The sequence below is a fragment of the Bos grunniens genome, chromosome 13 (genome assembly GCF_055505025.1).
Source record: "Bos grunniens cultivar Pamir isolate PY7600 chromosome 13, Bosgru_T2T1.0, whole genome shotgun sequence".
NCBI classification, from domain to species: domain Eukaryota; kingdom Metazoa; phylum Chordata; class Mammalia; order Artiodactyla; family Bovidae; genus Bos; species Bos grunniens.
The window spans coordinates 74,026,352-74,053,998 of record NC_141177.1 but is presented as its reverse complement, the minus strand read 5'-3'; the positions used below and the strand labels follow the sequence as shown (position 1 = coordinate 74,053,998).

Here is a 27,647-nt window from a genome sequence, read left to right as displayed (position 1 = left end):
TTTCCACAGGCCTTAGGTATCATAAACAGAAAGGACGAGTCAGCAACCTTCAAGAAAGGCTGTGTTCATCACTGACAAAAAAGGAGGGACTGGAGTGACAGTTTATCTGAGAGCAAAACCAAAACACCTCTCACTCACCTTGTTCATTCAACGGCTAGACATTTTACTCCTCGATTTACCGCAAACACCCTGGAGAAGGAAATGGCAACCCACCCCAGCATTCTTGCCTGGAGAATCCCATGGACAGAGGAGCCTAGTGGGCTGCTGTCCTTGGGGTCGCTAGGACAAGGTTGGACACGGCTGAGCAACAGAACACTTACCGCAAACAACTACAGGAGTTCTAAGGTAGCATTTTTTTTTTAATAAAATATCTTCCTTAAAATGATACAAATAAACTTATTTACAAAACAGGAAGAGGCTTAGAGAAGGAGAATGAACTTATGGTTGCAGGCCGGGGCGAGAGAGGAGGGTGGGTAGTTAGGGAACTTGGGAAGGACGTGTACACACTGCTGTATTTAAAATGGATAACCAGCAAGGACCTGCTGTACAGCACAGCGGACTCTGCTCAGCGTGATGTGCAGCCTGGATGGGAGGGGGTGTGGGGGAGAATGCATACATGTGTATGTATGGCTGAATCCCTTCACTGTTCACCTGAAACTATCACAACACTGTTTGTTAATCAGCTATACCCCAATACAAAACAAAAGGTTTTAAAAATATATCTTCTTTAACTGGGCTTCCCTGGTAGCTCAGCTGGTAAAGAATATGCCTGCAATGCAGGAGACCCCAGTTCAATTCCTGGGTTGGGAAGATCCCCTGGAGAAGTAGCCTACCCACTCCAGTATTCTTGGGCTTCCCTGGTGGCTCAGACTGTAAAGAATCTGCCTGCAGTGCAGGAGACCTGGGTTTGACCCCTGGGTTGGAAGGATCCACTGGAGGAGGGCATGGCAACCCACTCCAGTATTCTTGCCTGGAGAATCCCCACAGACAGAGGAGCCTGTGTGCTACAGTCCAGGGGGTCACAGAGTCAGACACAACTGAGTGACTAAGCACACACACACGTCTTCTTTAGTTATTAATGTCAAATCTATCATCTTCTTAGTAAGAGAAGAAATAGGACTGAGCCTCTGTAACTTCTTTTCGTGCTCACTGGTACTTGTCAGGCAAGGCTGTCCTGCCCCCCTGGACCAGCCACACACACAGGCTCTCCTTTCATCACTCAAGTGGCGCCAACCCCATGGGTCACAGGGCTTTTTGTGTTGGAAAAGCTTTCAGAGAGGGAATATTTCTACACCTTCTCTCCCTACAGACGTAGAAGAGACTGGGGTGATGAATTTACTAATTTATAATAATCAGTTAACAGATTCTCATTGGCAATTTATCTGAGAAACACCAAGTATTTAACAAAGCATGCTTTGGGATTTTACCAAGAGGTAAGTTCTCCCTAAAGAAACGTAAGCCAATTAATCCTTTTCCAATTCAATCAAATAATTCCAGCTTTCAAAGAACTGTAAGTATGCCTTCGGTTTCTTTTACCACTGAATTTAAACCAAATAATCTTCATTTTTAAAATTCAAGAAAAAAAAAAATGCAAAGTCTGATAGCACCTCTCACAATGTGACCAGGTGATAAGATTTACAGCCAAGTGGATGGCAAACAATTTTAAAAGGTCAGCAAAGGAAGAGATGAAAATTTAGAAAATGTTGTTAACAAGAGTCACATCTGTCCGCACATGTATAACAATTCAAATTAAAATGTTTATTGGTTTCTATTAACTTGCTAGGTATTCCTGAAAACTATCAGTAAGAAATAATTTAAGACTATATTCAGACACATCAAGGGTTTCCCTGGTGGCTCAGATGGTAAAGACTCTGCCTGCAATGCAGAAAACCTGGGTTCAATCCCTAGGTCAGGAAGATCCCCTGAAGAAAGAATGGCAACCCACTCTAGTATTCTTTGCCTGGAGAATTTCAGGGACAGAGGAGCCAGCGGGCTGGGACAGTCCACAGGATAACAAAGAGTTGGATACAACTGAGTGATGAACACACACAATCCAGACACATCCATCAAAGTCCTCAAAATTAAAATCTGAAGTACCAAAATACAAAATGTCAAGAGAAAAACAGGGGTTAAAAAACTAATGTTTTCACTAATGCTATTATCAGCAAATTAATCAGCATAATTACCCAGGAAGTGTCAACAAGTTCCTAACTACACTCTTGATTTGTATCTTCAACACTGTGTATTCTTGAAAGAGCTTTGCCAACAGAATCCTATTTTCTTTCTCAATCTGCTTTAACCATTTGGCACAGTGGACAAAATCCACTCTGAAAACATTATCAATACCCGTTTCTCTTTTCACAGAAGGTCTTTTTCTTTTAAAAAGAAAAAAAAAAAAAAAAAGATAGTATAGAAGCAGGTCATCCGTGAAACTAGTTTTCAGAAAGCACCAGCACTAACACTGGCTTCAGCCCAGAACACCCTCCCCCCAGCCTCAAATCCCACTTTGCTTACAGCAACGAAGCACCTTCACGGAGTATTCAGTGATTCCCTAAGTGCTGCAATTCCCACTAGTAAGTAGAAGGATGGCCAAAAAACCCCACGGTGAGGCTGTGGGGACCAGCATGTGAACACAGCCTCCCTTTCCTGAAGTGCAGCCTCACCGCCTCGTGCAATGGCCCAGTCTCAGCTGTATTCAGCCCTCGCTGCTGCTGCTGCTGCTAAGTCACTTCAGTCGTGTCTGACTCTGTGCGACCCCAGAGACAGCAGCCCACCAGGCTCCCCCGTCCCCGGGATTCTCCAGGCTCCCCCGTCCCCGGGATTCTCCAGGCAATAACACTGGAGTGTGGTGCCATTTCCTTCTCCAATGCATGAAAGTGAAAAGTGAAAGTGAAGTCACTCAGTCGTGTCTGACTCTTTGAGACCCCATGGACTGCAGCCCACCAGGCTCCTCCGTCCATGGGATTTTCCAGGCAAGAGTACTGAAGTGGGGTGCCACTGCCTTCTCCAATTCAACCCTTGACTACCAGACAAACCCCATCTATTAAATCACAGAGGACACAGGAGATACACCGGAAGTCAGCAAGTGTGGGTCTTTAAAAACAGGGTGGGAGCGTTAACTGTCATGAAGAGAGAAACTGAATGTCAGACAGCAAGTCCTGGGCTGGCCAAAAAGTTTGTTTGGGTTTTCCCATGACATCTTGGGGACAAATCTGAACAAACTTTCTGGCTAACCCAATACTAAAAAAGTATCCACTTAAAATAGTGAAACTTAAAAAATAAATAAATAAAATAAAATAGTGAAACTTACGATTAAAAAAAAAAAAAAACCAAGTTACGGTGTCACTTACTCTGGCTTCATTCTGCTGAAGTTTCTCCTCCATACTTAAGGCTGTGGGGGAGTCCAGGAGGGCAATCTGCAATGCAAACCACAAAAGGCAGAGGCCATGAGTGTACACCGATGATCTAGAGGAACGATCTGTCCTGACACTGTAAACCATCAAAAACTGCCATATAAACAAACAGAGGTGAAAAGTATTTTCCCACACCTCCCTCAAAGTGTTAGTCACCACGAAGTCTTTAATCCACAAGGTACATGCCTCGTAATATTCAAAAAACCACAGCATCCTGGTAAAACTACATTTGCAACACAAATCAGCAAAGGCAAAGAAAAAGACAAACACGTAACTGGCTGACATTTTATCAAAATCAAACAGTCTAAATCCCTAGATCCTGAAAGACTCTTCCGTTTTGAATTTGCACCAAGTACAGATTCAAAAAGAAGGGTTATCCAACCAGAGGGTTCTGAGATTTATCCACACTGACACGTGCAAATGACCCTCCTTTATCACCACTGCTGGGTCACACAGTTACAGGGAGGCTGGCCACAGTCTGTGTCCATTTCCTCATCTGTGTTGCAAAGATGGATGTGAGAGTGATAAACTCCAAAATCAGGTTCACCCTGGGGGGACGAGGCAAGGCAGAGACGGGAGAGGGAAACACAGCCAGGTGGGGCACAGGGGGCTTTGACTGCATTCGTAACTCACAACCTGAGAGGCAGAACACGGGGCTCCAGACGAGGCTACCTGAAAGGAAGACGGAAGGGGGTCTCCCTCTCCACCTCTCCAGGCCACGGGCAACCCGTCTCACCCATTCTGCTACATAACTGTGCAGTTATTCTGGTCACATGCAAGTGTGCTTGTGTTGCTTTTCAAACGTAACAGCATGAACGCTATTCTGAATATTGCCTTTTTCATCTCACAATCTTGGGAAAAACTCAGTACAAATAAATCTATTTTATTCTTTGTAACAACTCCAGTTCCACCGCACAGCGCTCCACTGTGTGGTTATTCAACAATTTATGTCCACAATTTCCTCTTAGTGGACTGGTAGTTTTTTCTCATCTTCTGCTTTACCAGAAGATAAGTCACTGATACAGGGACTTATCTTATACCAGCTGCCTACAGTATGCATGGCAGTATCAACAGAATAAATTCCTAGAAGGGCATTTGTTAATCATCTATATGCACGACTTTTTTTCATTGTCTCTCCTCCATGGAGGCTTTCACATTTCCTTGACTACCTGGTCTGCTTTTGCCCATCTTCACAAACACCCTATCACCTGGTTTTACTCTGTGACCCTCCCTGAGATGCTGTCCACCTTGAAAGTTTACACATAATGACACTTTTATTATACAGCTATTAGTCAAAGTTTATCTGCGACTTCAGCTACACAAATGAGAAATCCTTTCTCCTTCCACCTTCTCTAACTCATTGCCTTCTTTGCTTCCTGGACTGTTCTTGCCTATTTCTATGTTGTTAATTTTCTTGCTATCTTCAGAGACATTTAAGAGAGAAAAGTTAATGGACATTTTCTCTCTGCCAAACTCAAAGCAGAAGTCTGAAAAGATGCTTTAAATATAACAAAGGAGAACATGTGAAAAGAGAAGATACCCAAACACTTGACTGCATTAATCACTGGAGACACGGAAACTACAATCATTCTGTGACACCACGATGCCCCCTCAGAATGGCCTATGATGAAAAGCAGATACCACCAGGCATTGGCAAGGAACTGGCACTTTCACATACTGATGTTGGAATATAAGTTGGTACAAAAACCTTGAAAAATTATTCTGCAGCTATCTACTAAAACCAAACACTATGTACCCCTTCTCACACAAACTCCACTCTTCGGTATAAACTTAACAGAAATGAAGCTGCTGCTGCTGCTGCTAAGTCGCTTCAGTCGTGCCCGACTCTGTGCGACCCCAGAGACTGCAGCCCACCAGGCTCCCCCGTCCCTGGGAGTCTCCAGGCAAGAACACTGGAGTGGGTTGCTCTTTCCTTCTCCAATGCATGAAAGTGAAAAGTGAAAGTGAAGTTGCTCAGTCGTGTCCGACCCTCAACGACCCCATGGACTGCAGCCTACCAGGCTCCTCTGTCCATGGGATTTTCCAGGCAAGAGTACTGGAGTGGGGTGCCATTGCCTTCTCTGGAAATGAAGCTGGATGTTCACAAAAAGACACGGAGAAGACAGTCCACAGCAGCAGCAATAGTAGCAAAGAGAAAATCTCCAAAGCCCATCAAACAGAACAGATGAGCTGGCGCACACGCGTGTGATGGAGTGCAGCACAGCGGTGCTCATACATGGATCTGAACCCACACGCTCCACCGTGGAGGAATCTCACAAGGCCTCAGACAGAAGCTGGTCATGATCATCGGGGGCCCAGCACACTCCCACCGCCGCATGAGGCCCCTCAGTCTGTCCTCTGCTCTCACTGTCACTTTCCACTTGTCCCTCAGCCCCGCTGCCTGAACTTGTCACCTCCCCAGGCTGTACCGCAGGCCAGCACCCTTGCACGTCTGCAACCTTATGAAACGGGTTTTTTGTAGGTCTATGTGTTGCAATGCCATAAATCTGATCTTATATAAAAGTGAGAGCAAGAGTATGTACTACATGATTACATTTATATAAAGAACAAAGAGGCAAAACTAAAAACTAACCCGGCCTGAATAAGTCAGGATAGAGGGTACCCTTGAGGGGAAGGGCAGGCGGGTCTAGGAGAGGAACGTGAAGAGAGCTTCTAGGGCACTGGGGAACGTTCTGCTTCTTGATAGCACGCAGGTCACATGGGTGAATACAGCTTGTGAAAATTCACGGATACGTACACTCAGAATGGGTGTCATTCTTCAGCGGAGCGTTCACATGGATGCATATATACATACATACCACTACACATTTATCTGTCTATAATCTATGCAGCAGGAGAAGCGGATACATGTCAGAATCTTTTGCTGTATTTAAACTGTGCTTTTGAAATTCTGATATACTTGGCATTTTGCATTGGCAAATTATTAAACATAAAATTATTAAAAGCAGGAGCTTTTATCTGGCTGTACTTCAACAACCCAGAAATGGAGCTCTGACTTGAACAGCATTCTCAATGAACCACAGCAGCCATCTGGAACAGGATACTGTGGGAAAACAAGAATGTCACCAAAAAATTTTATACAGAGATTTTTCTAATGAGCGCTTAAGAACCCCTGCTTATTTTATTGAGCATCACAAATTTAATTAATTTTGGATAAGCTTGTATTGTCTCACAACAATTTATAGCTTCATGGTGCAATAAATTATTTTAAATTGGACTCGTTTTTATTGTAACGTATTGTTTTTCAGAGTTCTTCACTGTATCCCAAAATAGACAACAATCTTTTCCATCCTTATCCCCAAAACTACAGTAACTAAAATAATCCTTTAATGACTGTGGTGGTCTTTGGCCATGAAAGAAAAAGACAAGGGAAGATCAGAAAGTATATGGCAACTGGCATATACAACACCTCTGAGACATTCCTAGGACAGAATCTGCAAAAGTTTGAATGAAGTCCTTCCGTTGGTGTGATAAGGCTCCTTTCGAGGACGTTCTCAGTTTAACATTTAACAGGCTGATCTTTCTTTTCCTCCGTTCTCACGACTTACTAAATGGTAACTACAAGAATGTTCCAGTCCTTCCCTTCACACGCAGTAGTCTGGGTAACTCTATCAAACCACCTTTATATGTTTACCTCAGACAAGTATTTTTAAAACATTGAAAAAAGATCCCAGTAACAGAGCATATAAATGAACATGACAGCTGTGGCCGGCGTCATCAGTGATTCGAGCCTGGTAACATCATGAGCTGCTGGACTCTCATGCTGAGGCTTCCACGCACACACAGGGAAGTTCCCCATCAGTAAGCACAGCTGGGACCTCCCTGGTGGTCCCGGGGTTAAGACTCTGAGTTGCCAATGCGGGGTGCAAGGGTTCGATCCCTGGTCAAGGTACTAATCCCATATGCAAAGCAGCACACCCAAAAGATTAAAAAAAAAAAGAGTACAATTATGTGGAGCTATTTTTAGGTGCAGAGATCAGCTCCCAGCCCACTCTAGTCCCCCAGTTTAGAGGACAGCGACTCTCGGGGCTTTCAGGACACGGGAAACTCTGTGAGGCTCTTGGCCTGTTGAGTCTCATGAGTCAAACTACTCACAGGATGCCAAGGGCTTCAAGGGCCCCATGCTCCTGGAGGGAACGCTGCTCTGAAGACAGCTCTGTGCATTTGAAGAAAAGCTGGGTTCTTTTTTTTTTAATGATACACTTCAGACATCCATTCATGGGTTAGGAAAATGGCAAGAAATGTATCTTGTTTTGCTGGGGGCTGTTTTTCTTGGCCACATCATGCAGCATGCAGGATCTTAGCTCCCCAGCCAGGGACCAAACCCATGCCCCATGCTTTGGAAGCACAGTCTCAATTACTCAACCACCAGGTAAGTCCCTCTTTATTTCTAACTCCACTTTAACTCGAGTGTTTTAAAAAGTGATCCTGACTTTCTCTCTTGACTGTGTCTAAACCAACCAGCACGGATCACACTGTCATCACAGAACGTAGCTTGCTACACACACCATGCAGAAGACTACGGTGAAAAGGACAACACTCCTTCACAAAAACCCCAAAGGATCCTGAAGGGAGGCTGTTTCCGCCATCACCTGGGGGCCCAGGCACATCACCTCAGCCAGGCCACAGGGATGTCTCAGGACCCCGCATCACTATAACCACTGCTGTAAGGAGCAGTACCAAAGACAGACTCAGAAAGGGGCTCAAATGAGTCTCTCATTCTGTTAAAATACATCTAAGTCATAAAATGCTTCAGTAGAATTTTAAACATTGCTCCAAGCACCTCGATTTCCTTGCACTAATGGAGATTATGCTGCTAATCCTACTGCATGCTAAATTTCCATCCATAATTGATAACTATTAGGTAGTTAATCATCTCGGGTTTAGTGGATAAAATCTTAAGCACAGAGCATATAATGAATTCGAAGGCCAACGGGAGGGTGATGTTAAGGAGAGACCGGACTAACTCACTCAAAGCTTTACTTAGCACTTATTTACTCAAATCAATACGACTCCCAAGATGAGTGTCTCATTAAGATCTAGAAATAGATGCCATTACTCAAAGAAAATTACCCGTAAGTCTGAGAAAAGAGCCAACCTGATTCCCCTGGGCAAGCAGCATCTTCAGCCTGGCTATTTCAGCTCGCAGTTCACGGATGAGTTTGACGTTGGCGTCCTCATTAATGGTAGGCTTGTTGATGATGTTTTTGGCTCTATTTGCATAGCGAAGAGTACTTAGGGTTTCTCCGTAATTGACATCAGCAGGTGAAATGGCTGTGAAGAATGAATTCAAAAAATAATTTATCCAGCACTCTGTTTCATTTAACACAAAGTTGTTTTGTAATTTAAAAGTCAGATTAACCCCAGGTTGCTGAATAGACTAAATATTCATTACTGCAGTCATGAATATTACAAATTATCTGGGACTCATAGGAAAGGTGCTCACTATGCCAAATTAAATGCCATTTCACTCTTCTTAAGTTTAGAATCAGCCATCTAACCAAATCTAAAACGAGACTGGAAACACTCCATTGCAGCTTAGGGAGTTTCCTCTGTTGAACATATAAGTAGAGGATTTCAAGACTATTTACACTTCTCAAGAAAAAGCAGAAATTTAAATCCTTTTGAAAGAGTTCTGGCAAAACCTACCACCTATGAAAACCCAGAGTATGATAACTTTTGTAAAGAATCTATAGATCAGCTAACGCTCCTCCTCCCAAAGCTTTGGTTGATCACATCCCCACCTCAACCCCAACAAACTTTAGACCTAAAGTTACTACACAATTGCATCTGGGGTGCACACCCCTGGGAAGACCCCTGGCCTCCACAGGGACTGCACAACTTGGGCAGGAGGAGACCCGGAGACAAGAAAAGAGGGTGGGGGTGGAGCTGGAAGAGAAATTCTCAACAGTTATCTCCCCTTTGCACATTTCCCCTCTGTTCTGCTTCTTCCTGTTAATTAGTGAAAATATAGACGTATATTATTGTTATCATATATACCACACTTTTTCCTCTCAATTCTTAATCTTAAATTCCTTATTTTCTGCTTTTAAATAGAAAAACAAAGTTGGGTTATTTCTAGTTTATGTCTAGAGTTGGCATGAGTTGGCAGAGTTGGAAGTTTCTGTCCTATACTTTAAGCACAACTGAGGATCATCCTGCACGGATATCAGCTTGCATAACCAAGAAAACAGCAAGTTAATGTAACCAGGAAGAGGCAAAAAGAGTCAATAATACCATACTGTAAACTGGATCACAGTAAGTACTTTTCTTCAAAATAGAAAACTATTTTTTTTTTAATAAAGAGGTGCTACTTCCTAATGAAATACTTAAAACAGCTATAATCAATTCACATGAAACACTATACGTTGAGAAGAAAAAAAACAAAAATTCTTACTGGCTATCATGATAGTTTTAGAGTTTCCGCCGAGGCTGTCTTTCAACAACCAAGTCAAAACAGAATCCCTGTAAGGCACAAAAACTTGCTTCTTCTTTACTAGAGGGTTTGATGCATCCTGAGATAAATCAGCTGCAGGGAGAAAGAAAAGGTGGGGGAAGGCAAAGACAATTATTAAAGGTTTTTTTTCCTTCTTGAATTTGGCTTCAAAAAACCTTGAAGCTATTACTCTAGTTTGTAACACAAACATTAAACCTAAGCTCTTCATGCCACTATGCAGCATGGAGAACGAGAGGAGGCAGGAGACCAGCGTGAACCTACCTAAGGCGGAAATGACGTTGCCCAGCGTCACAAGGGACTTGTTGATGTTGCCCCCTTCCTTCAGCCGGACCCCGGTGGCACCAGTGGCGTCCGCCCGCTCACTTCCCGCAAGATCGACCAAGTGGATCTTACTCACGGTTTCAGACGGCATTTCAGAATCAAATTTGGCCTATGGTAAAATATAAATGCAAAATGAAGAGGTATAAGGGACACCAATGTTTATATAACATTGTGTGTTTGTTTTTCTTCTCTGTCATTCATACTTATTAATCTTCTCTCCCCAACTAGATTATTATTTCTTAACAGGAACAAAATCTTTTACATCCTCACTGATAACTAGCATTGGACTGGCAACGTATTTAGCAATCAAATTCTTCTTGATTGACTCTTTTTTTTTTTGACTCTTTTATCAGAATATAAATTAACAATGTTGTGATAATTTTGGGTGTACATGAGAGTAACTCAGCCATACATATACATGGATCCATTCCCCCCCAAACTCCCCTTCCATCCAGGCTGCCACATATGTTTATGTGTTTATAACACAAGTTCAAGGGCTTCCCTCATAGCTCAGTTGGTAAAGAATCTGCCTACAATGCAGGAGACCCTGGTTTGATCCCTGGGTTGGGAAGATCCCCTGGAGAAGAAAATGGCAACCCACTCCAGTATTCTTGCCTGGAGAATCTCACGGACAGAGGAGCTTGGCAGGCTACTGTCCATGGGGTCACAAGAGTCAGACATGACTTGGCGACTAAACCACCAAAACAAGTTCTAATTATTTCCCACTCCTCACTGTGATCTCTCAGGGTAGATTTTTTTTCTTAATTTTGTTGTTTCACTGGGCTTCTTCCTGATTACAATAATTATACTGGATACAATAGAAGCTGACCATATGTGAGTCTTAAACTTTCTGAAGAACCACGAATTTCATTATCCAAATCACTCATTCAACAAGGGCTGAGTCTGACCCTGGCAGAGAAGGAAGCTAGGCCCTGAGGGGCACTCACTCCATAAAGAAAAATGTAAGTAAACAAATAATTAGTTTTGCTCTCACCTAAAATCTTGAACAGGACAAGCACAATGGTTTTCCAAAATATGATAATCATAGACAATTATGTGAAAGATCATCCAACTGTTATTTGATGTTAAAATACAATTTGTTTCACAATTATAAAATAGCAAAAATCTTAAATACTATATTGATTCTGAATTTTACCAAAATCTTACTTTCCCAAGACTTTTAACCTATGTTTTACAGTCTGAACCAAAATGCCAAGAAGAAATTACTGCATTTTGATACAAAAACAAGCCTCTTAGGAACTAGGGATGGCCACATCCTAATCCACATTAACCAGAAAACAGGAGAAAAACCAGTCAACGGAATAAAAGATACATTTCTGGAGAATTTATCAGGAGTTGTTCCAATTAACCTTGGAGAATTTTTTCATCTTCTTTGCTCTCTGATCCCCCTCATGAATTATGCAAGTCTTTCTACCTGATATGCTCAATGGCTAACACAGGCCAGACTCCCCCAAACTCCTAATACGGGCTGAGCGCTGAGAGGACCCTACACTTTCAGGCTCATTGGTTTAACTGGCCTCGGTGTTAACATTATTTCCCCCTAACATTACTTCATTTCCATGTGTGTTCTAAACGCTCTCCACCTCCAGATCAGAACATTAATACTTAAAAACATCCCTTGTCCTTTAATATCATCATAATTAGCATTGTGGGGTGAATTCCACGGAGCCATACAGGACCACCCACCTTAGACCACTCAAGGTGATGAGTTCCTCACGTTGGCCTCCAGCTGCTCTGTCTGGCAACCCATTACCTACCACAGAGCTTGCAACAATGAAAACTCTGGCTTAATTAAACACAGAGCACCTTTTTTTTTCTTTTTATGTGGAGAACAGGGCAGAAGCCTGCTAAATATGTCTTAGGGGTCTTCATCGGGCTACATTTCAAATGTAACGGCAGAGAAACCATCACACAGCTCAACAGTCTAAAGAACAAGAAAACAGCAGTGGGGCGCCTCCGAGGCGCCTGGCTCAGCACAGACCAGTCCACAGCCGGCGCTGCCTACGCGCTCAGGGGCGGGGCGATGGCCCTCACCTGCGTGAACTTGATGGTGAAGATGGCGTGAGACCGGCTGCTGACGTCATTCATCCCGGTGGCGGCGGTGGTCCGGTTGATGTTTCCTGCGTCCATAAGCTCTTCAACATCACCATAATTCTGAACTAAGTGTTTGGATAAATCTGAAAAAAAAGAGGGGGTGAAGAAATCTCCCCAATAGATAGTAGAGGGAAGAAGAGAGGTACCTCTACAAAATAATACACGACTGTAAAGATCTGTGGGCTTCCCAAATGGCACAGTGGCAAAAATCCGTTTGCCAATGCAGGAGACAAGGGTTCAATTCCTGGGTGGGGAAGATCCCCTGGAGAAGGAAATGGCAATACTCCACAATTCTTGCCTGGGAAATTGCACGGACAGAGGAGCCTGGCGGGCTACAGTCCATGGGGTGGCAAAGAGTCGGACACAACTGAGCGCACACGCATCTGCACCTGTACAAACCTGTGGTGGCTCCTAATGCAGACCCAGGAGCTAACTGCCTCGGGTGCAGCTCGGTGGCTGACCAGTGGACTCACATGGCTACGAAGAAGTCATTTAACCTCACTGAGCCTTGGTCACCTCTCCTGATAGGGCTCACCTATTGCATACAGTATTCAGGATAACCGTGAGATATCACCGTCAACATCACTAGCCCTAGTCACAGTCAGGGAAAATGCAAACACTACCTCCAGGCAAAACACGACCACATTCTTTAAAATCCTTTTTAAAGAAACTTTTCATTCATTTTTTTGAGAAACATTCATATGCTCTTATAGTCAAAAACTACAAAAAGGACACTGTTCAAGGGTCTTTCCCCTCCACCATCTGATAACCTACCCCACACTTTGCTGTCAGGCAACCCAACATTCTTAGTTTTTCCAAAACTTTCTAGAAATAAGCCATATGTATACAGGCCATTCAGTTCAGTTCAGTTCAGTCGCTCAGTCATGTCCGACTCTTTGCGACCCCATGAATTGCAGCAAGCCAGGCATCCCTGTCCATCACCAACACCGGGAGTTTACCCAAACTCATGTGCATTGAGTCGGTGATGCCATCCAGCCATCTCATCCTCTGTTGTCCCCTTCTCCTCCTGCCCCCAATCCCTCCCAGCATCAGGGTCTTTTCCAATGAGTCAACTCTTCTCATGAGGTGGCCAGGCCATTACATAAATATTAAACCATCTTTTTCCCCCTTTTACACATGGTAGCATACCATACACATTGTTTTGCATCTTGCTTTTTTCTGTGAAAAATACATTGAAGAATTCTGTGTATCAAAGTGATCCCTCATTCATGTCTATGGCTGCAGAGCACTAGACTGTACTAGCACTAGACGCTATGTATAGACCATAACCAACTGAATAGTCTCCTATTGAGATGACAGACATTGTTGAGAGTTTGCTTTCAATACAAGCAATGCTGCTACATATAATCTTGTACACAAGTTTTTATGAATATGTGAATAATTCTGCAGAACAAATTCTTTTTTTTCCAGATATTATACATTTATTTAAAACTTAGTTCTCACCTTGAGTATGCAAAATACAAACTCCACAAAATGTTCATTTTTTTACTTTGTAGTTTACAAATATACAAAATAGAAGTTGGCTTAAATTTATATTACATATTTATTAAGGCAAGGAACTATATAGAAAAAAACATTTGTTCTGCTTAAGGCATACTTCGGAATAAACCATTGTACAAATTATTGCACATCTGAAACCACAATGCGTAACAGACTATATAAAACAATAAAGTAAACCAGATGTATTTACTGGAGTTAGGTCATAAATTTAGATCAGAAGACAAAAACAGATTTTCCTTGTCAAAGCAAGCAGCAGTTTGAGAACTTTGGCCTCATCTGGTACCTTTAGAACCAAGACTTACCAAGAACCATCCTTTAGGCTATTAAACACCGTTTTCTGTACCTGATTTCTTCCTCTTCTAAGATCATCATAATGGCCTTCAGAAGGCAAATAGAATACAATGTGATCTTTATGTTTATATTGCATCAAAACAATTCAGGGGGTTCTGGTCTTCCCTCCCCCCAACTTTCAGATCTTATACCCTGATATCCACAACTTCCAGTCACCCCCTTACAACTCACGTGTTTTAAGTCCAGAAATATATATTCAAGTTGGATTTAGAATTGGAATGCTAGAAGATCCAGTCACAGACCCCATCTGTTTTTTTGAGTTTGTCTTTTGGTTTCCTGTGTCTCCTGATTATCCATTTACAAGTTTACTCCTTGGGAACTTGACCATGATTGTAATGCTTTCTAGCTGGGTTCCTCCCCTCACCAGGAAGACAGTGTGAAAGGTAAAAAACACTGAATTCTCTTCTGGCAGTGTGGGTCACATCCACTGTTTGGGGATTTAAAAGTGCCTCTTCATGTGTAAGGCAAGGTGGTCCAACCTCAAGAATGCCTGGTCACACTTCTGACACTGCCCGGTTTGTCTGCCATAGTGCTTGGTCAGTTCATCTGAGCGGGCGAACTTCCACCCTCAGCCATCCCAGTCACAGTGGTAAGGTTTTGCACCTGTGTGGGGTGCGCAGGTGTGCCTTGAGATGAGAACTCTCCGCGCAGGTTTAGCCGCAGCCTGCATAATTACAAGTATGAGAGGCCATCGTTTTCCGGAGCCATGACCTCCTCCTCCTTTTTGGCTTGGGCTCCTCCAGCATGCAGGAACTGACTGGCACGCGCTTGGTCATGGCACGATGGGAACTGCGTCTGCATCTGATCGAGCAGGAAGGGAGGGTGGTTGGGCCCGGGGTGGGGATGGAAGCCCGGGGGGAGCGGCAGGGCAGGATGACAGTCTGGGCTGCTCAGCAGTTCCTCGGCACCCAGGGTCGGGGTAGCCCTGCCAGGGAGCTGCTGCCCCAGGGGAAAGTCGTGCGCAGGCAGCCGGTGGCCACTGCTGAGCAGAGATCCAGTGCCCAAGCGGGCCTTGAGGGGCCAACCGACAGTACACGAGGAGACAGCCTCCCGCTTGATCTTCGGGCACATACGCAGTGGCCTGCTGCTATAGGGCCCACCACCACCGAGTGGCTGCCATCCGGGCTGCCTGTGAGAACACTGATAACCAAGGGCTGCCATACTCGCTGCCAGGGGCACTCAGGCGAACGTGCCCGTCAGTCCACCACGTGGCGGCTGCAGCGGAATGCACACCAGGTCCAATTTGGGCCGCAGAAGCAGGGCCACGAAGCCGCTAGAGGGGCTCACGTCACTGATGTTGCCAGGTTGTAGGGAGCCGTCGGAGGGAGTGCAGACTCCCGGCTGCAGAGGCGGCTGCGCCCGCCTCGCCCCCAGCCCGGATCGATCATCGCTGAGGCTGCAGGTGGAGGGCACGCTGGCGGGGCCGCTGCTCCATGGGGAGGGCGAGGACGAGGCTGATGTTTACCAGAACGCCATGGTGACCACGGGCTCCTGATGTGACAGTGAGCTGGAGAGGATAAGGTCCAGGTCCAGGAGATCACTGAACTCTCCCGCCTCCTTCCAGAGCAGGAGGGCCGGGCTGCAGCTGCAAACTCCACCACTCTCCAGGTCGGTGGCCGCGGTCGCCGCCGCCAGGTCGTAGGGGCAGCCGGGAAGCACCGGGGAAACCACTTCATGTGGGGGAGCTCCTCCTGCCAGCGGTCATTCGGGGCACCTCGTCCTTCCAGCCAGGCCGGATGTGAACGTGGGGAGGGACGTGAGCAGCGCCTCCCTGGCGGCCACATCAGACTCACCAGGTGGCTCATTAACATGGGGGCCCAAAAGGTCCTCGGGAGTCTGAAGCGGTAGGAGTATCTGAACCCCAAAGTCAACGAAGAGGAAAAAAATTTAGAAACGAAGCCAAAACCAAACCGCAAATTGCCCGACATACTTCTCCTTTGGATTAAATACAAAAGGGAGATGCCTTTAAAATAAAAGTTGCTTTGTAAACAAAAGTTCTTAGAAAAGTTGTAAACTCATAAAAATGGACAATCAGCAAAGCGCGTTAAGCAGGGCCGGTGCTCAGGCTGCGCTCCTGCGACTCAGCAGCGTCCCCCACTGCTGTTGGTCGCCATGGGCATGGAAGCTGTGGCCGGGTGGCATGGCCGGCGTACCGGCGCAGCTAGGTGAGGCTGGGCGTGGGTCTGCGGACGGGGCAGCGGCACGAGGCTCATGGATGTGGGCGAGCGGGGGTAAGGGGGTCTGGAGGCGCAGGGAAGGGCACTTGGCCCGCCACCACCTCTGCCCTCTGCACGCGGGCAGCCACACTCTCTCTCAGGCCCAGGAATTGCCCCAGAATACCATCTAGTCAAGACTACGGTTTTTCCAGTGGTCATGTATGGATGTGAGAGGTAGACTATAAAGAGGGCTGAGCGCAGAAGAACTGATGCTTTTGAACTGTAGTGTTGGAGAAGACTCTTGAGAGTCCCTTGGACTGCAAGGAGATCCAACCAGTCCATCCTAAGGGAAATGAGTCCTGGGTATTCATTGGAAGGACTGATGTTAAAGCTGAAACTCCAATACTTTGGCCACCTGATGCAAAGAGCTGACTCATTTGAAAAGACCCTGATGTTGGGAAAGATTGAAGGCAGGAGAAGGGGACAACAGAGGATGAGATGGTTGGATGGCATCACTGACACAATGGACATGAGTTTGGGTAGACTCTGGGAGTTGGTGATGGACAGGGAGGCCTGGTGTGCTGCACTCCATGGGGTCGCAGAGAGTCGGACACAAGTAAGGGACTGAAATGAACTGAACTGAAATTCTTAAGAGGTGGAATTTCTAGATTGAAGCATATACAAAATGTTGATGGATATTGCAGAACTGTCCTCCATAAAAGGCAACTTACACACAACAGTAACAATGCAAAAGACTGCCTGTCTCCCAACACTGTCCCATCAGGTTCCTTACAGCTGCTGGGGACAGGCAGCAGAAGCTATCTCAAAGAAGTTTTCTTCTGCTTTCCTCTGCTTATTAGTGACGTCAATCTTTCTTTCCTTCATTTAAAAATCATGTGTGTTTCCAGGTGGCCAACAGACAAATGAAAGGATGCTCAACATTATTAGATAAATGCAAATCAAAAGTACAGGGTACTCCCTCACCCCTGGTCAGAATGGCCATCATTTTAAAAATCTACAGATAAATGCTGGAGGGGATATGGAGAAAAGGGAACCCTCCTACTCTGCTGGTGGCAATGGAAGCTGGTGCAGCCACTGTGGAAACAGTATAAAGGTTCATCAGAAAACTGTAAGGAGAGTTACGTATGCTCCAGCAATTCCATTCCTAGACATACAGCCAGACAAGATACATGCACCGCTATGTTTCCAGCAGCACTATTTACAATAGTTGAGGCGTGGAAACAACCTCGACATCCATCAACAGATGAAGGGGTAAATCAAGATGTGATATACATACATACATATACACGTGTGTGTATGCACATCATTAGAAAAGAAGCAATTAATGCCATGTGCAGCAACATGGACCCAACTAGAGATTACCATGCTAAGTGAATTAAGTCAGAAAGAAAAAGACAAATAGCTTATGGTATCACTTCTGTGTGAAGTCTAAAATATGGCACCAATGAACCTACCTATTAAACAGAAACAGAATCACAGACATGGACCAAGGACTGGTGCCCAGGGTGAGGCGCGGTGGGAGGAACGGAGTTGGAGGCTGAGGTCAGCGATGTAAGCTATTATATACAGAAGGGATAAATGACAAGGTCCTACTGTATAGCACAAAGGACTATATTCAATATCCTATTATAAACCATAATGGAAAAGAGTATTTTTAAAATGTATGTGTATATATATACACATACATACATATAAATGTATAACTGAAGCACTGCTGTATAGCAGAAATTAACACAACACTGTAAATTAATTTTTTTAAATACTGATTAAAAATCATCAGTATTTCTATGGACAACCTAGTCACATTCTTTGTTCATTTTTCTCCTTGGTAGTGGAGCTGTCTGTAATTTACAGGAGCTCCTTATATAATAGGAAAACAAGTCCTTTGTCTGAAACTTGAATTGAAAATATCCTCTCCACCTTGTAAGTTGTTTTTTCACTTTGCCTATGGTGTTTCTACCAAGTATAAAGTTCATTTTTTGTTTTGTTTCAACATTTCAAATTTAACACTTTTATTTCATATTTTCTGGATTTTAAGTAAATTTTAAAAGCCCTCCCTTCTCTAAATTTCCAGAAAAAAAATAATCCAGGGTTTCTTGCAGTCATTATGTCACTTTTTACATTAAATCTTTGCTCCATCTGCCATTTACTTTAGTATACAAATTGAGCTCTGGTACCAATTTTCTCTTTTTTTTTTTCTCCCAGACAACTTACTAACCCCTATTCCCCCAGTGTTTGAATAGCAGATTTATTAGAAACTAAATCCCCTTTAAGTATTGACAGTAGATTCTGGATTTTTACCCTGCTTGATTAACCTGTCTCTCCACAAACCCAGCCCTATAGTATGTCTTAACATTTGATAAGACAGTTAAAGGGAAAAGGCAGTTAGGCTAAAAACTATTAACGACAGTATTTATCCCACACTCCATGGAACAGATACATAGTTACTCACCTTGCTGTGGGCATGAAACACAAAAGTTCAATCGAAAATTTACTAAAATGCAGATGGGATCCTGTTAGCACACCTGGTTTTCCAGGTGAAAAAGACAACAGAAGTAGAAACATCTTTGAATCCATGACCAGTTCTCAGCCTTGCCTCCGATGAAACACACAGGAAGGACATCACCACAACAGGAGATAGGAGAGCCTGTCTGTGTGCAATTCCTCGTCTTCAGCCTCACCTCAGCTGCCTCACACAGAGGAGCGTGCAGAGCTGACTATTCTAAGGACAGCCTTCCGTCCAGCCTGTTTTTAAAATAGTTTGCAGGAGCCAGTCCTTTACCCATCACTCCTTGGGACAGTCCTCCCAATGGACAGTGACCTGACGAATGTATCACAACACAAAGGCCGAGAACACAGCACGGGAACTTCAAACACTCTTCCCAAAGGTGAGAGGTCTCAGAATCACCCTACAGTCATGTTACCGTTAAGATGAGTAAAAACACACCCCTGAAATGCAACGCCATTTAAAGAAGCTATAGAGTTACTTATCTTGCCTGAAAACTTTGGAAAATAAGTTTCTGGAGTTCTTAAAGGTAGACACGATCTATTGGCAAGCCCTGCAAAATCGGCTAATGGCCAGTAAAGTAGAAGCACATTAAGTGAATAGAGCACAGTGGCGTGCTAATTTGCTTCAGTCGTCTCGGACTCTACAGACTCTACAGTTGGACTCTACAGACTCTATAGACTATAGCCCACCAGGCTGCTCGGTCCATGGAATTCTCCAAGCAAAAGTACTGGAGTGGGTTGCCGTGCCCTCCTCCAAGGAATCTTCCCAACCCAGGGATCAAACCCCACGTCTCTTATGCCTCCTGCACTGGCAGGTGGTTTCTTTGCCACCAGTACCACCTGGGAAGCCCCAGTGTTCAGTGGCAGCACATGTAATTTTTACTATAATTAAACTCCAAAATTAAATTTTTTAGATGTCACCATTATCCTTCATTTCTTTTTCTCTGAAACTATTATTCTTAACAAAAACTCCCAAGAAGAAAAGAGCTGTGAAAACATCCACTCTTACCTTCCACATAAGGCCCCTCTTTTGGATGCTCACGGACTCTTAGATTGAAGGTTTTGGATGACTTCCGCCTAAGAAGATCTCTCACACGTTCATTATAAATTTCTAAGTAGCTAAAAATGACAAACAGAGTTGAATTCAGTAAAATTACTACAGGCACTAATAGCAGCAGCAGCAGCATACATTTATGGGCGATAACTACATATCAGGTACAGCACTTTACGGGGATTATTTCCTTTAATCCCTACAATAGCTCAAAGGTAGGTACTATCTTCCTCGTCTTACACACTAGGCAGCAAAGACTTGGGCGATTTAAACAGCCTGTCCAAGGCCTCACAGCCTCTGAGAGCTCAGGCAGCCAGGAGAATACCCTGATTGCCATATCTGCCCTCAAACCACTGACCAAACTGCCTCTCCACACAGGTTTAAGTCCAAGGAGAGGGGGAAAAAAACACCTCCACCGCCCAGATTTACTTAAAGATCAGAATGACAGTGATCCAATCAACATAAAGAATAACACAAACCTTATTCAAATAAAAGAATAAGGCAAGTGGGTACAAACTGAAAGGTCAAAAGCTCACTGCATTTGAGATGATCATCATACATTAATTTCAGACCAGGCTGGGTTACCTCCACTAACCTCCAAAGCCCTCATCCAAATGGTACCCAAGGAGGTCACTGAACACATTTGTGCTTTGAGCTTGACTTCCAACCAGCACAGCACAGGATGGGGAAAGGCAGACTCTCCTTTCAGGGATGCAAAGGCCGTATCCATTCCTCATGCCTTGAATCAAGCTCACACACACTCACTCAAGGCACAGGCCCTACCTGACTTCAGTTCGAAAAGACGCCTCATCCCATCTGGTGGTTTCGTTTATCTGACTGAAGAGCCCTTCGCAGATCCGGGGTATTAAGCCAGAATCGCCCTGCAGTGGGAAAGAGGGGTGCCTCAGCTGTAACTTGAAATAAAAGCACCTGTTGATTGCATCTGCAATGGGCTGGGGTGGACTTAGACTCCGGGGGCCTACAGGCCCACCCCAGGGACCTGGGCTCACCACTCACCCCTTCCAGGACTGCTTCCTATCCTCTGAAATAAGAGGATTGAGCCTTCTAATTTCTACATGCTGGGACCATAGTAATAGACAGTTGTCAGCTGTCAATCAGCTAAATCGTGGCTTGCAAACATAAGATGTATTCTCTAGCTCTCAAACCAGAGAGTCTACTGCTGTAAAACAAATGTTAAAAAATTTGATCTGGTCAAAGGACAAAAAAAGCTAAAATACACACTGGGCAGAAACCTTAAGAAGTCCTCAAAGAAGCTATTTGTCTTACAAAGGAGCTGATGACCACATTAAGACATACAGACTGTGATGCACTAATTCCTACCCTGTCCTCCCTCGACAGAAAGATTTCAGTACATCACATTACTTATGTGACCTGGGTGTAATTATAGTATTCATGTTTCGGTCGGCAATGACAAGCTGACGAGCCTCAGAATGGCACCAAAGACAAGGAAAAATGCTCCTGTTAGGAGGCCAAACTGAGGTTTCAATGTTTTCTTCTGAAATCTCTCTCTCCTCGCACCTAATCTCCCATTCCCCCCATCCAAAAAAGATATATATACATATATATACACATTTATATATATATATCATCACAAGGTTTAGGAGAACTTTTTTTCCTTTACACCATTAAATCAGTACCAATTCTTATAAAATAAAAATTGGCCCTTTCACCACATTTTTTGTTCTTACTTTAACAAATCAAATAAAAAAAGAATACTCAAATGGTACTCAATTTAAGGTCAGAGAAAAACAGCTGTAACTTGTGAGTGCTTTATAAATGCTGAACTTACATAAACTAGCTAAGAGGAAATCAACAAGCAAAAAAAAAAAAAAATTTTGTTTTCTATTTTTTGGCCACACACGGCATGTGGTATCTTAGTTCCCTGACCAGGCATCACACCCATGCCTACTGCAGTGGAAGCTCAGAGTCTTAACCACTGGACCACTGGGGAAGTCCCAAAAATTTCATTTTTAGAGAAGGCTTTTTCCCCAAAGCACAGCAGGAAAGAAGGAAGGGTGGAGTAATGGTAAAAGGAAATGTGAAACTCTTGAAATCATCGGTTCTTCAGTTCTTCTCTTATTTTTCGTTGCTTCTCAGGACTGAGGATTCGCAGCACTGCATTTACTTCTACTACAAAGAAGACGCCTGGATTTAAGGAGCCAGGACACACGGGCTGAAAGGCTTTCATCCAGAAAGACCTATCCTCTTTCAATGCATTACTTCTCCCACGAACCACCGAACCTGCAGCACTTGGGCCACCTCTGAGCCTGCCGGCAGGAAGCCCAGCCAAGCTCTGCTAGGTCCTCGACTCCCAGAGTCAGTGAACAGTTTTCCAAACCATGACATGAGAGAAGTAAAACACACCAGCACCGTCCAGGTCTGGAGAAAACACAACGGGATAAGGTTCTACAATCACTCCCAGCTTCTCCTCTGCCGTCTATTTTGGGGCAAGTATAATTTTAATGTCTTTAATTTATATAGCATGACTACTAAACTCTACACACTATATTTGTAACTGTGTAGACTCTATATAACCCATGTAATTCTTACATTTTTCATGTATTCACTGGATTTATGCAGTACCTTTCCACCAAGGAGATTCTTTTTTTTTACATTTTTCTTGGGCAAAAGTGTTTTGAATAATTTTAAAAAGAACAGAATTCAGTAATTTTATTCAAACTGTTGGGTTGGCAGAAAAGAAGAATAAATTACTTGCGGGCCCAGCACACTTTTTTTTTTATAAGATTATAAAGCCTTTAAAAACAGAAAAGGAACTGAGACTCCCATCCATTATTCATGCTTATAAACTTAAAACTGTTTCTAATTTTAAAATCTCTCAGAGGAAATTTCATCCCACTTATTACTGAGTTTTATCTTACTACTAAAGAATGATGAGAACACGAAAAGCATGTTTAGTACCAACCACGTAGACAAAAGGGACATTCTCATCAGTCCAAAGAGAAAATGAGAAATTTGCTTCCCACACAGTGTAAGCCACGTACAGAGTCTCCCATCATAGTGTATGACTTTCCTGATCCGGTCTGCCCGTACGCAAAGACACAAGCATTATAACCTTCGAACGCAGACTTCACGACATCTGTGCCAAGGGTTTTGAAAACCTGGAAGCAAAAAAACAAAAAAGATATAATTAACCATGGATTTTAATAGAAGCCCCTTCAGTGCTGACAGCATTCTTGAATACTACATTCATAGGATTATACCATGCGAAGAAATCACTGAAGAGCTGTTAACAACAGAATACGTGTACTCCAGTTTTTAATCAAAAAGAAACTTCTTAACAAAGCAAAAAGCAATCTCATCCTTTTTCCCACTTAAGTTAACAAAAGATTCCTAAAACATAAAAAGGCAAACAAGGCGAAGTGACAATCATGTACAGAAGCAGAGACAATTTTAAAGCATGGTGACTTACCATCTCAAAAGTAAATAAACACATAAAGTGATTCATTCTATACCAGAGCTTCCATAAACTAAATATTCAAAACCTGAAAGTCACAGCAGCCAGAAGTTATGGCTCAAACCATGCCAAATCAACGCCATCATTTTAAGGATACGGCTATTCATCAGTCTCCAGAGGCTCTCACGAGCTGAGTGACAGGTGGGTGCGGGTGAGGCTGGGATGCTGGGCTCCACCAAGTCAGAGTCCAGTCGATCTTCCCTCTTTGGATATTTTCGAAGCAAGATGAGCTTTGTGGGGCCTGTGATGGTGCTCACAGCCCTGAGTCCACGTCCAGTGTACCCCACAACCGCAGTGGGACACTCGGGAATGGAAGGGAGCGAAGGACAAATGCGTGACCTACGTGATCAATGCGAACGAAGCAACCCGAGATGCCGGGTCATCCTCCTTACCCCAGCGAGGGAGGGGACCAGCCGAAGCTTTCTAACCCCCACCTGCCTTTCAGGTCGCCTCCTGGCCTCTCAGACCAGGACACCAAGGGCACAAAGAACACCTCCCTCCTTCAAAAACAAGTCGCATCAGCAGCTGAGGAGACGGCAGGGAGCGGGGGTGCAATCAGGCTCTCAGAGCAGCAAGAGGTGTGGGATGCACAAAGGCCGGGGCAGGATCCACATCAGCCCAGCAGGACAGCGGACTCTCCGGGAGCGACGCTGCGCGAACCGACTCTAGAAACACCGCCTTCCCGAGGGGCCTGGGCCCTCCGGGCAGACCCCACCCCAGACGGCCTGATGACCACCGGCCGCCTGCTCCCCCCTCCCCCGGTAAGCGTCCCGCCACCTACACGGGCTGTCAGCCAGGACGCCTCCGGCCCATCGGCCTGCCCTCCTGTTCAAGCTTCGTCTCCTCAGTCAGAGGTGTACAGCCTACCCCTTCAACCAGGCCGTCTCCACGGAGGACCTCCCATTACCCTCCTTCACTCTGACTTAAGTTTCATCCACTTCCGCTTTAGGAGCTGACATCTTCTGATCTTTTTCTCACAGTCAGATGACTAACTCAACCTTCAACTGTATTCGTGACCCACCCTTGGGGCAAGCCGTGCCACCAGGTCCTCTGTCCCAGGGAGAGGCGAGGCAGCGGGCCCGCAGCAGCCGCAGGGCTGGGAACCACAGCCACCCCCCCAGCCCGGGCCGCGCGCCGCTCAGCATCGGCCTGGAGGCCCGAGCCCACGCTGAAGGCCTTCCTTCACCCCCTCCACACACATCCACACACACACACACTTCCGTGAAGCAGAACCAGGAATCCCACAGGGACTTTGGGCTCCAGACTAACCATCTGAGAGGCTGGTTTTCACCACCGCATATAGAATAGGAAGAAAACTGCAAATATTTAATTCTTCCTGATCAGACAAAAAACCAAATGACAGATTATGATTTTTAACACGTCACAGGATGCCAGTGGAGAGGAAGAACAACCTTCCAAAAGCTTCCCAAAGAATAAAGAAACAATCTCTCATACTTTTGTCTGGGGCTAAAACAAAGTCACGGAAAATGCCATATTTAAACCAAACCCCAGGGACTTCCCTGGTGGTCCAGTGGCTAAGACTCCACGCTTCCCCCGAAGGGGGCCTGAATTCCATTCCTGGGCAGGGAACTCAGATTCCACATGCCGCAGGCTGTGGCCAAAATAATAACAATAATAAAAAACAAACCCCAAAGTTTTCAAGATGGAATTCTTCCCTTGGGTTAAAATCCATACCCGCCACTTTACTCTTCATTTATTCTCTAGAAATCTACTCAGCTGGTATTCCACCTGACTCGGGGCCTGGGGGTAGGGCAGGGGCTGGTGGAGAGGACCCTGTAACTGGTACAGAAAAACGCAGGCCCCGAGGGGCTGAGATGCAGGTCGGGCTCGGTCTCAGCTTCAAGTCGGCTGGGAACCCAGAGAATCAGCAGGGCAGTGCCCACACCTCAGGGCCCCTAGCAGGGAAACAGGCTCCCCGTGGCAGCTCCCACCAAGGACTTGTCGACCAACTGAGGTGGGGAAGGAGGGGCCGCTGGATGGGCTGATGGGCTGCCCTCCTGGCCAGGGACCTGGAGACCACGCTTGCTGAGAGGCTTAAAGCCGATTCCAGAGCAAAGGGAGGCACTGCAGGTCCTCGCTGGAGGGCAACTGCCCACAGCGGGGCACTTGCAAACAAAAGACTCTCCTTCCAGCTATCAAGGGGGAGATTTTACGTCTCAAGTTTCTCTGGGGTCGAATCAAGGAACAGGCAAGCCTGAGAGCAGAGCCTCCCTTTGGAGTTGGAAGAACCATTAAGAAAATCACCTTGCTAATACAGCTCAACTCCAGAAAAATAAATGACCCAATCAAAAAATGGGCCAAAGAACTAAATAGACATTTCTCCAAAGAAGACATACAGATGGCTAACAAACACATGAAAAGATGCTCAACATCACTCATTATCAGAGAAATGCAAATCAAAACCACTATGAGGTACCATTTCACACCAGTCAGAATGGCTGCGATCCAAAAGTCTACAAGCAATAAATGCTGGAGAGGGTGTGGAGAAAAGGGAACCCTCTTACACTGTTGGTGGGAATGCAAACTAGTACAGCCACTACGGAGAACAGTGTGGAGATTCCTTAAAAAACTGGAAAGAGAACTGCCTTATGATCCAGCAATCCCACTACTGGGCATACACACTGAGGAAACCAGAAGGGAAAGAGACACGTGTACCCCAATGTTCATCGCAGCACTGTTTATAATAGCCAGGACATGGAAGCAACCTAGATGCCCATCAGCAGATGAATCAATAAGAAAGCTGTGGTACATATACACAATGGAGTATTACTCAGCCATTAAAAAGAATACATTTGAATCAGTTCTAATGAGATGGATAAAACTGGAACCTATTATACAGAGCGAAGTAAGCCAGAAAGAAAAACACCAATACAGTATACTAACACATATATATGGAATTTAGAAAGATGGTAACAATAACCCTGTGTACGAGACAGCAAAAGAGACACCGATGTATAGATCAATCTTATGGACTCTGTGGGAGAGGGAGAGGGTGGGGAGATTTGGGAGAATAGCATTGAAACATGTATAATATCATGTATGAAACGAGTCGCCAGTCCAGGTTCGATGCACGGTACTGGATGCTTGGGGCTGGTGCACTGGGACGACCCAGAGGGAGGGTAGGGGAGGGAGGAGGGAGGAGGGTTCAGGATGGGGAACGCGGGTATACCTGTGGTGGATTCATTTCGATATTTGGCAAAACTAATACAATATTGTAAGTTTAAAAATAAAATAAAATTAAAAAATAAAAAAAAAAAAAAAAAGAAAATCAGAACTTACTTAAATGGTCTTTAATCAAGATGAGCATGGACTTTTAACTGCTCACTGATTTTTTTTTTCTAAATTTAAAATTAATTTGGAAGGAAGAAATATTAACTGTCATCTTATTTGGAATTTGTTTAAGATCATGGGAAACTTGACTTGTACTACAGTAACGGGCATGATATACTGTCTCAAGGTGCCATTACATTTTAATCATTTTTAAAGAGAAGAAAAAGACAAAGGGTGACTTCACGCACACTAAGCTTGTGATCGTCCCCTCTTTACAGCCGGCGTGTGACCTGTCAGCTCAGCTCCTGGGCAGGATCTGCCAGCGTGAAACATGAGCCCACACAATACCAGCTAATAAAATCAGAGGTGAGGGAGATTGCCTTTTGAACAGAGTAGAAAATGGGTGTTTTCCCCAAAATGCCAAACTTATAGAAAAAGAGATCAGATTTGTGATTACAAAGGTGGGAAGTAGGGGGAGAGAGAACTGGAAGAAGTTGGACAAGAGGTACAACCCTGCAGTTATTAGAGAAATAAATCAGATCAGATCAGTCGCTCAGTCGTGTACGACTCTTTGAGACCCCATGAATCACAGCACGCCAGGCCTCCCTGTCCATCACCAACTCCCGGAGTTCACCCAGACTCACGTCCATCGAGTCAGTGATGCCATCCAGCCATCTCATCCTCTGTCGTCCCCTTCTCCTCTTGCCCCCAATCCCTCCCACCATCAGAGTCTTTTCCAATGAGTCAACTCTTTGCATGAGATGGCCAAAGTACTGGAGTTTCAGCTTTAGTATCATTCCTTCCAAAGAAATCCCAGGGCTGATCTCCTTCAGAATGGACTGGTTGGATCTCCTTGCAGTCCAAGGGGCTCTCAAGAGTCTTCTCCAACACCACAGTTCAAAAGCATCAATTCTTCGGCGCTCAG

General features: G+C 44.7%; 1 protein-coding gene and 1 pseudogene across 15 annotated transcripts in view; both read right to left on the bottom strand.

Annotated features, from left to right (window-relative positions):
- The window catches only part of KIF16B (kinesin family member 16B), a 305,646-nt gene that overhangs the window by 228,171 nt on the left and 49,828 nt on the right, over nt 1-27,647 (bottom strand). For all 14 annotated transcript variants that reach the window (XR_015139975.1, XM_086334996.1, XM_086334997.1 and 11 more), the window contains exons 4-11: nt 22,959-23,075; nt 20,719-20,816; nt 19,894-20,003; nt 12,268-12,410; nt 10,153-10,321; nt 9,832-9,963; nt 8,533-8,708; nt 3,351-3,416 (exon numbers count right to left, since the gene is read on the bottom strand). Coding sequence is in view for 13 of the 14 variants with exons in the window: in XM_086334996.1 (XP_086191122.1) it covers nt 3,351-3,416; nt 8,533-8,708; nt 9,832-9,963; nt 10,153-10,321; nt 12,268-12,410; nt 19,894-20,003; nt 20,719-20,816; nt 22,959-23,075 (1,011 nt within the window). In the remaining variant the exon portion in view is untranslated. The remainder of the gene's footprint in view (nt 1-3,350; nt 3,417-8,532; nt 8,709-9,831; nt 9,964-10,152; nt 10,322-12,267; nt 12,411-19,893; nt 20,004-20,718; nt 20,817-22,958; nt 23,076-27,647) is intronic.
- On the bottom strand, nt 13,747-16,000 carry LOC147361255 (Krueppel-like factor 4 pseudogene; annotated as a pseudogene). Its single transcript, XR_015139976.1, has one exon. The product of XR_015139976.1 is annotated as a Krueppel-like factor 4 pseudogene (transcript).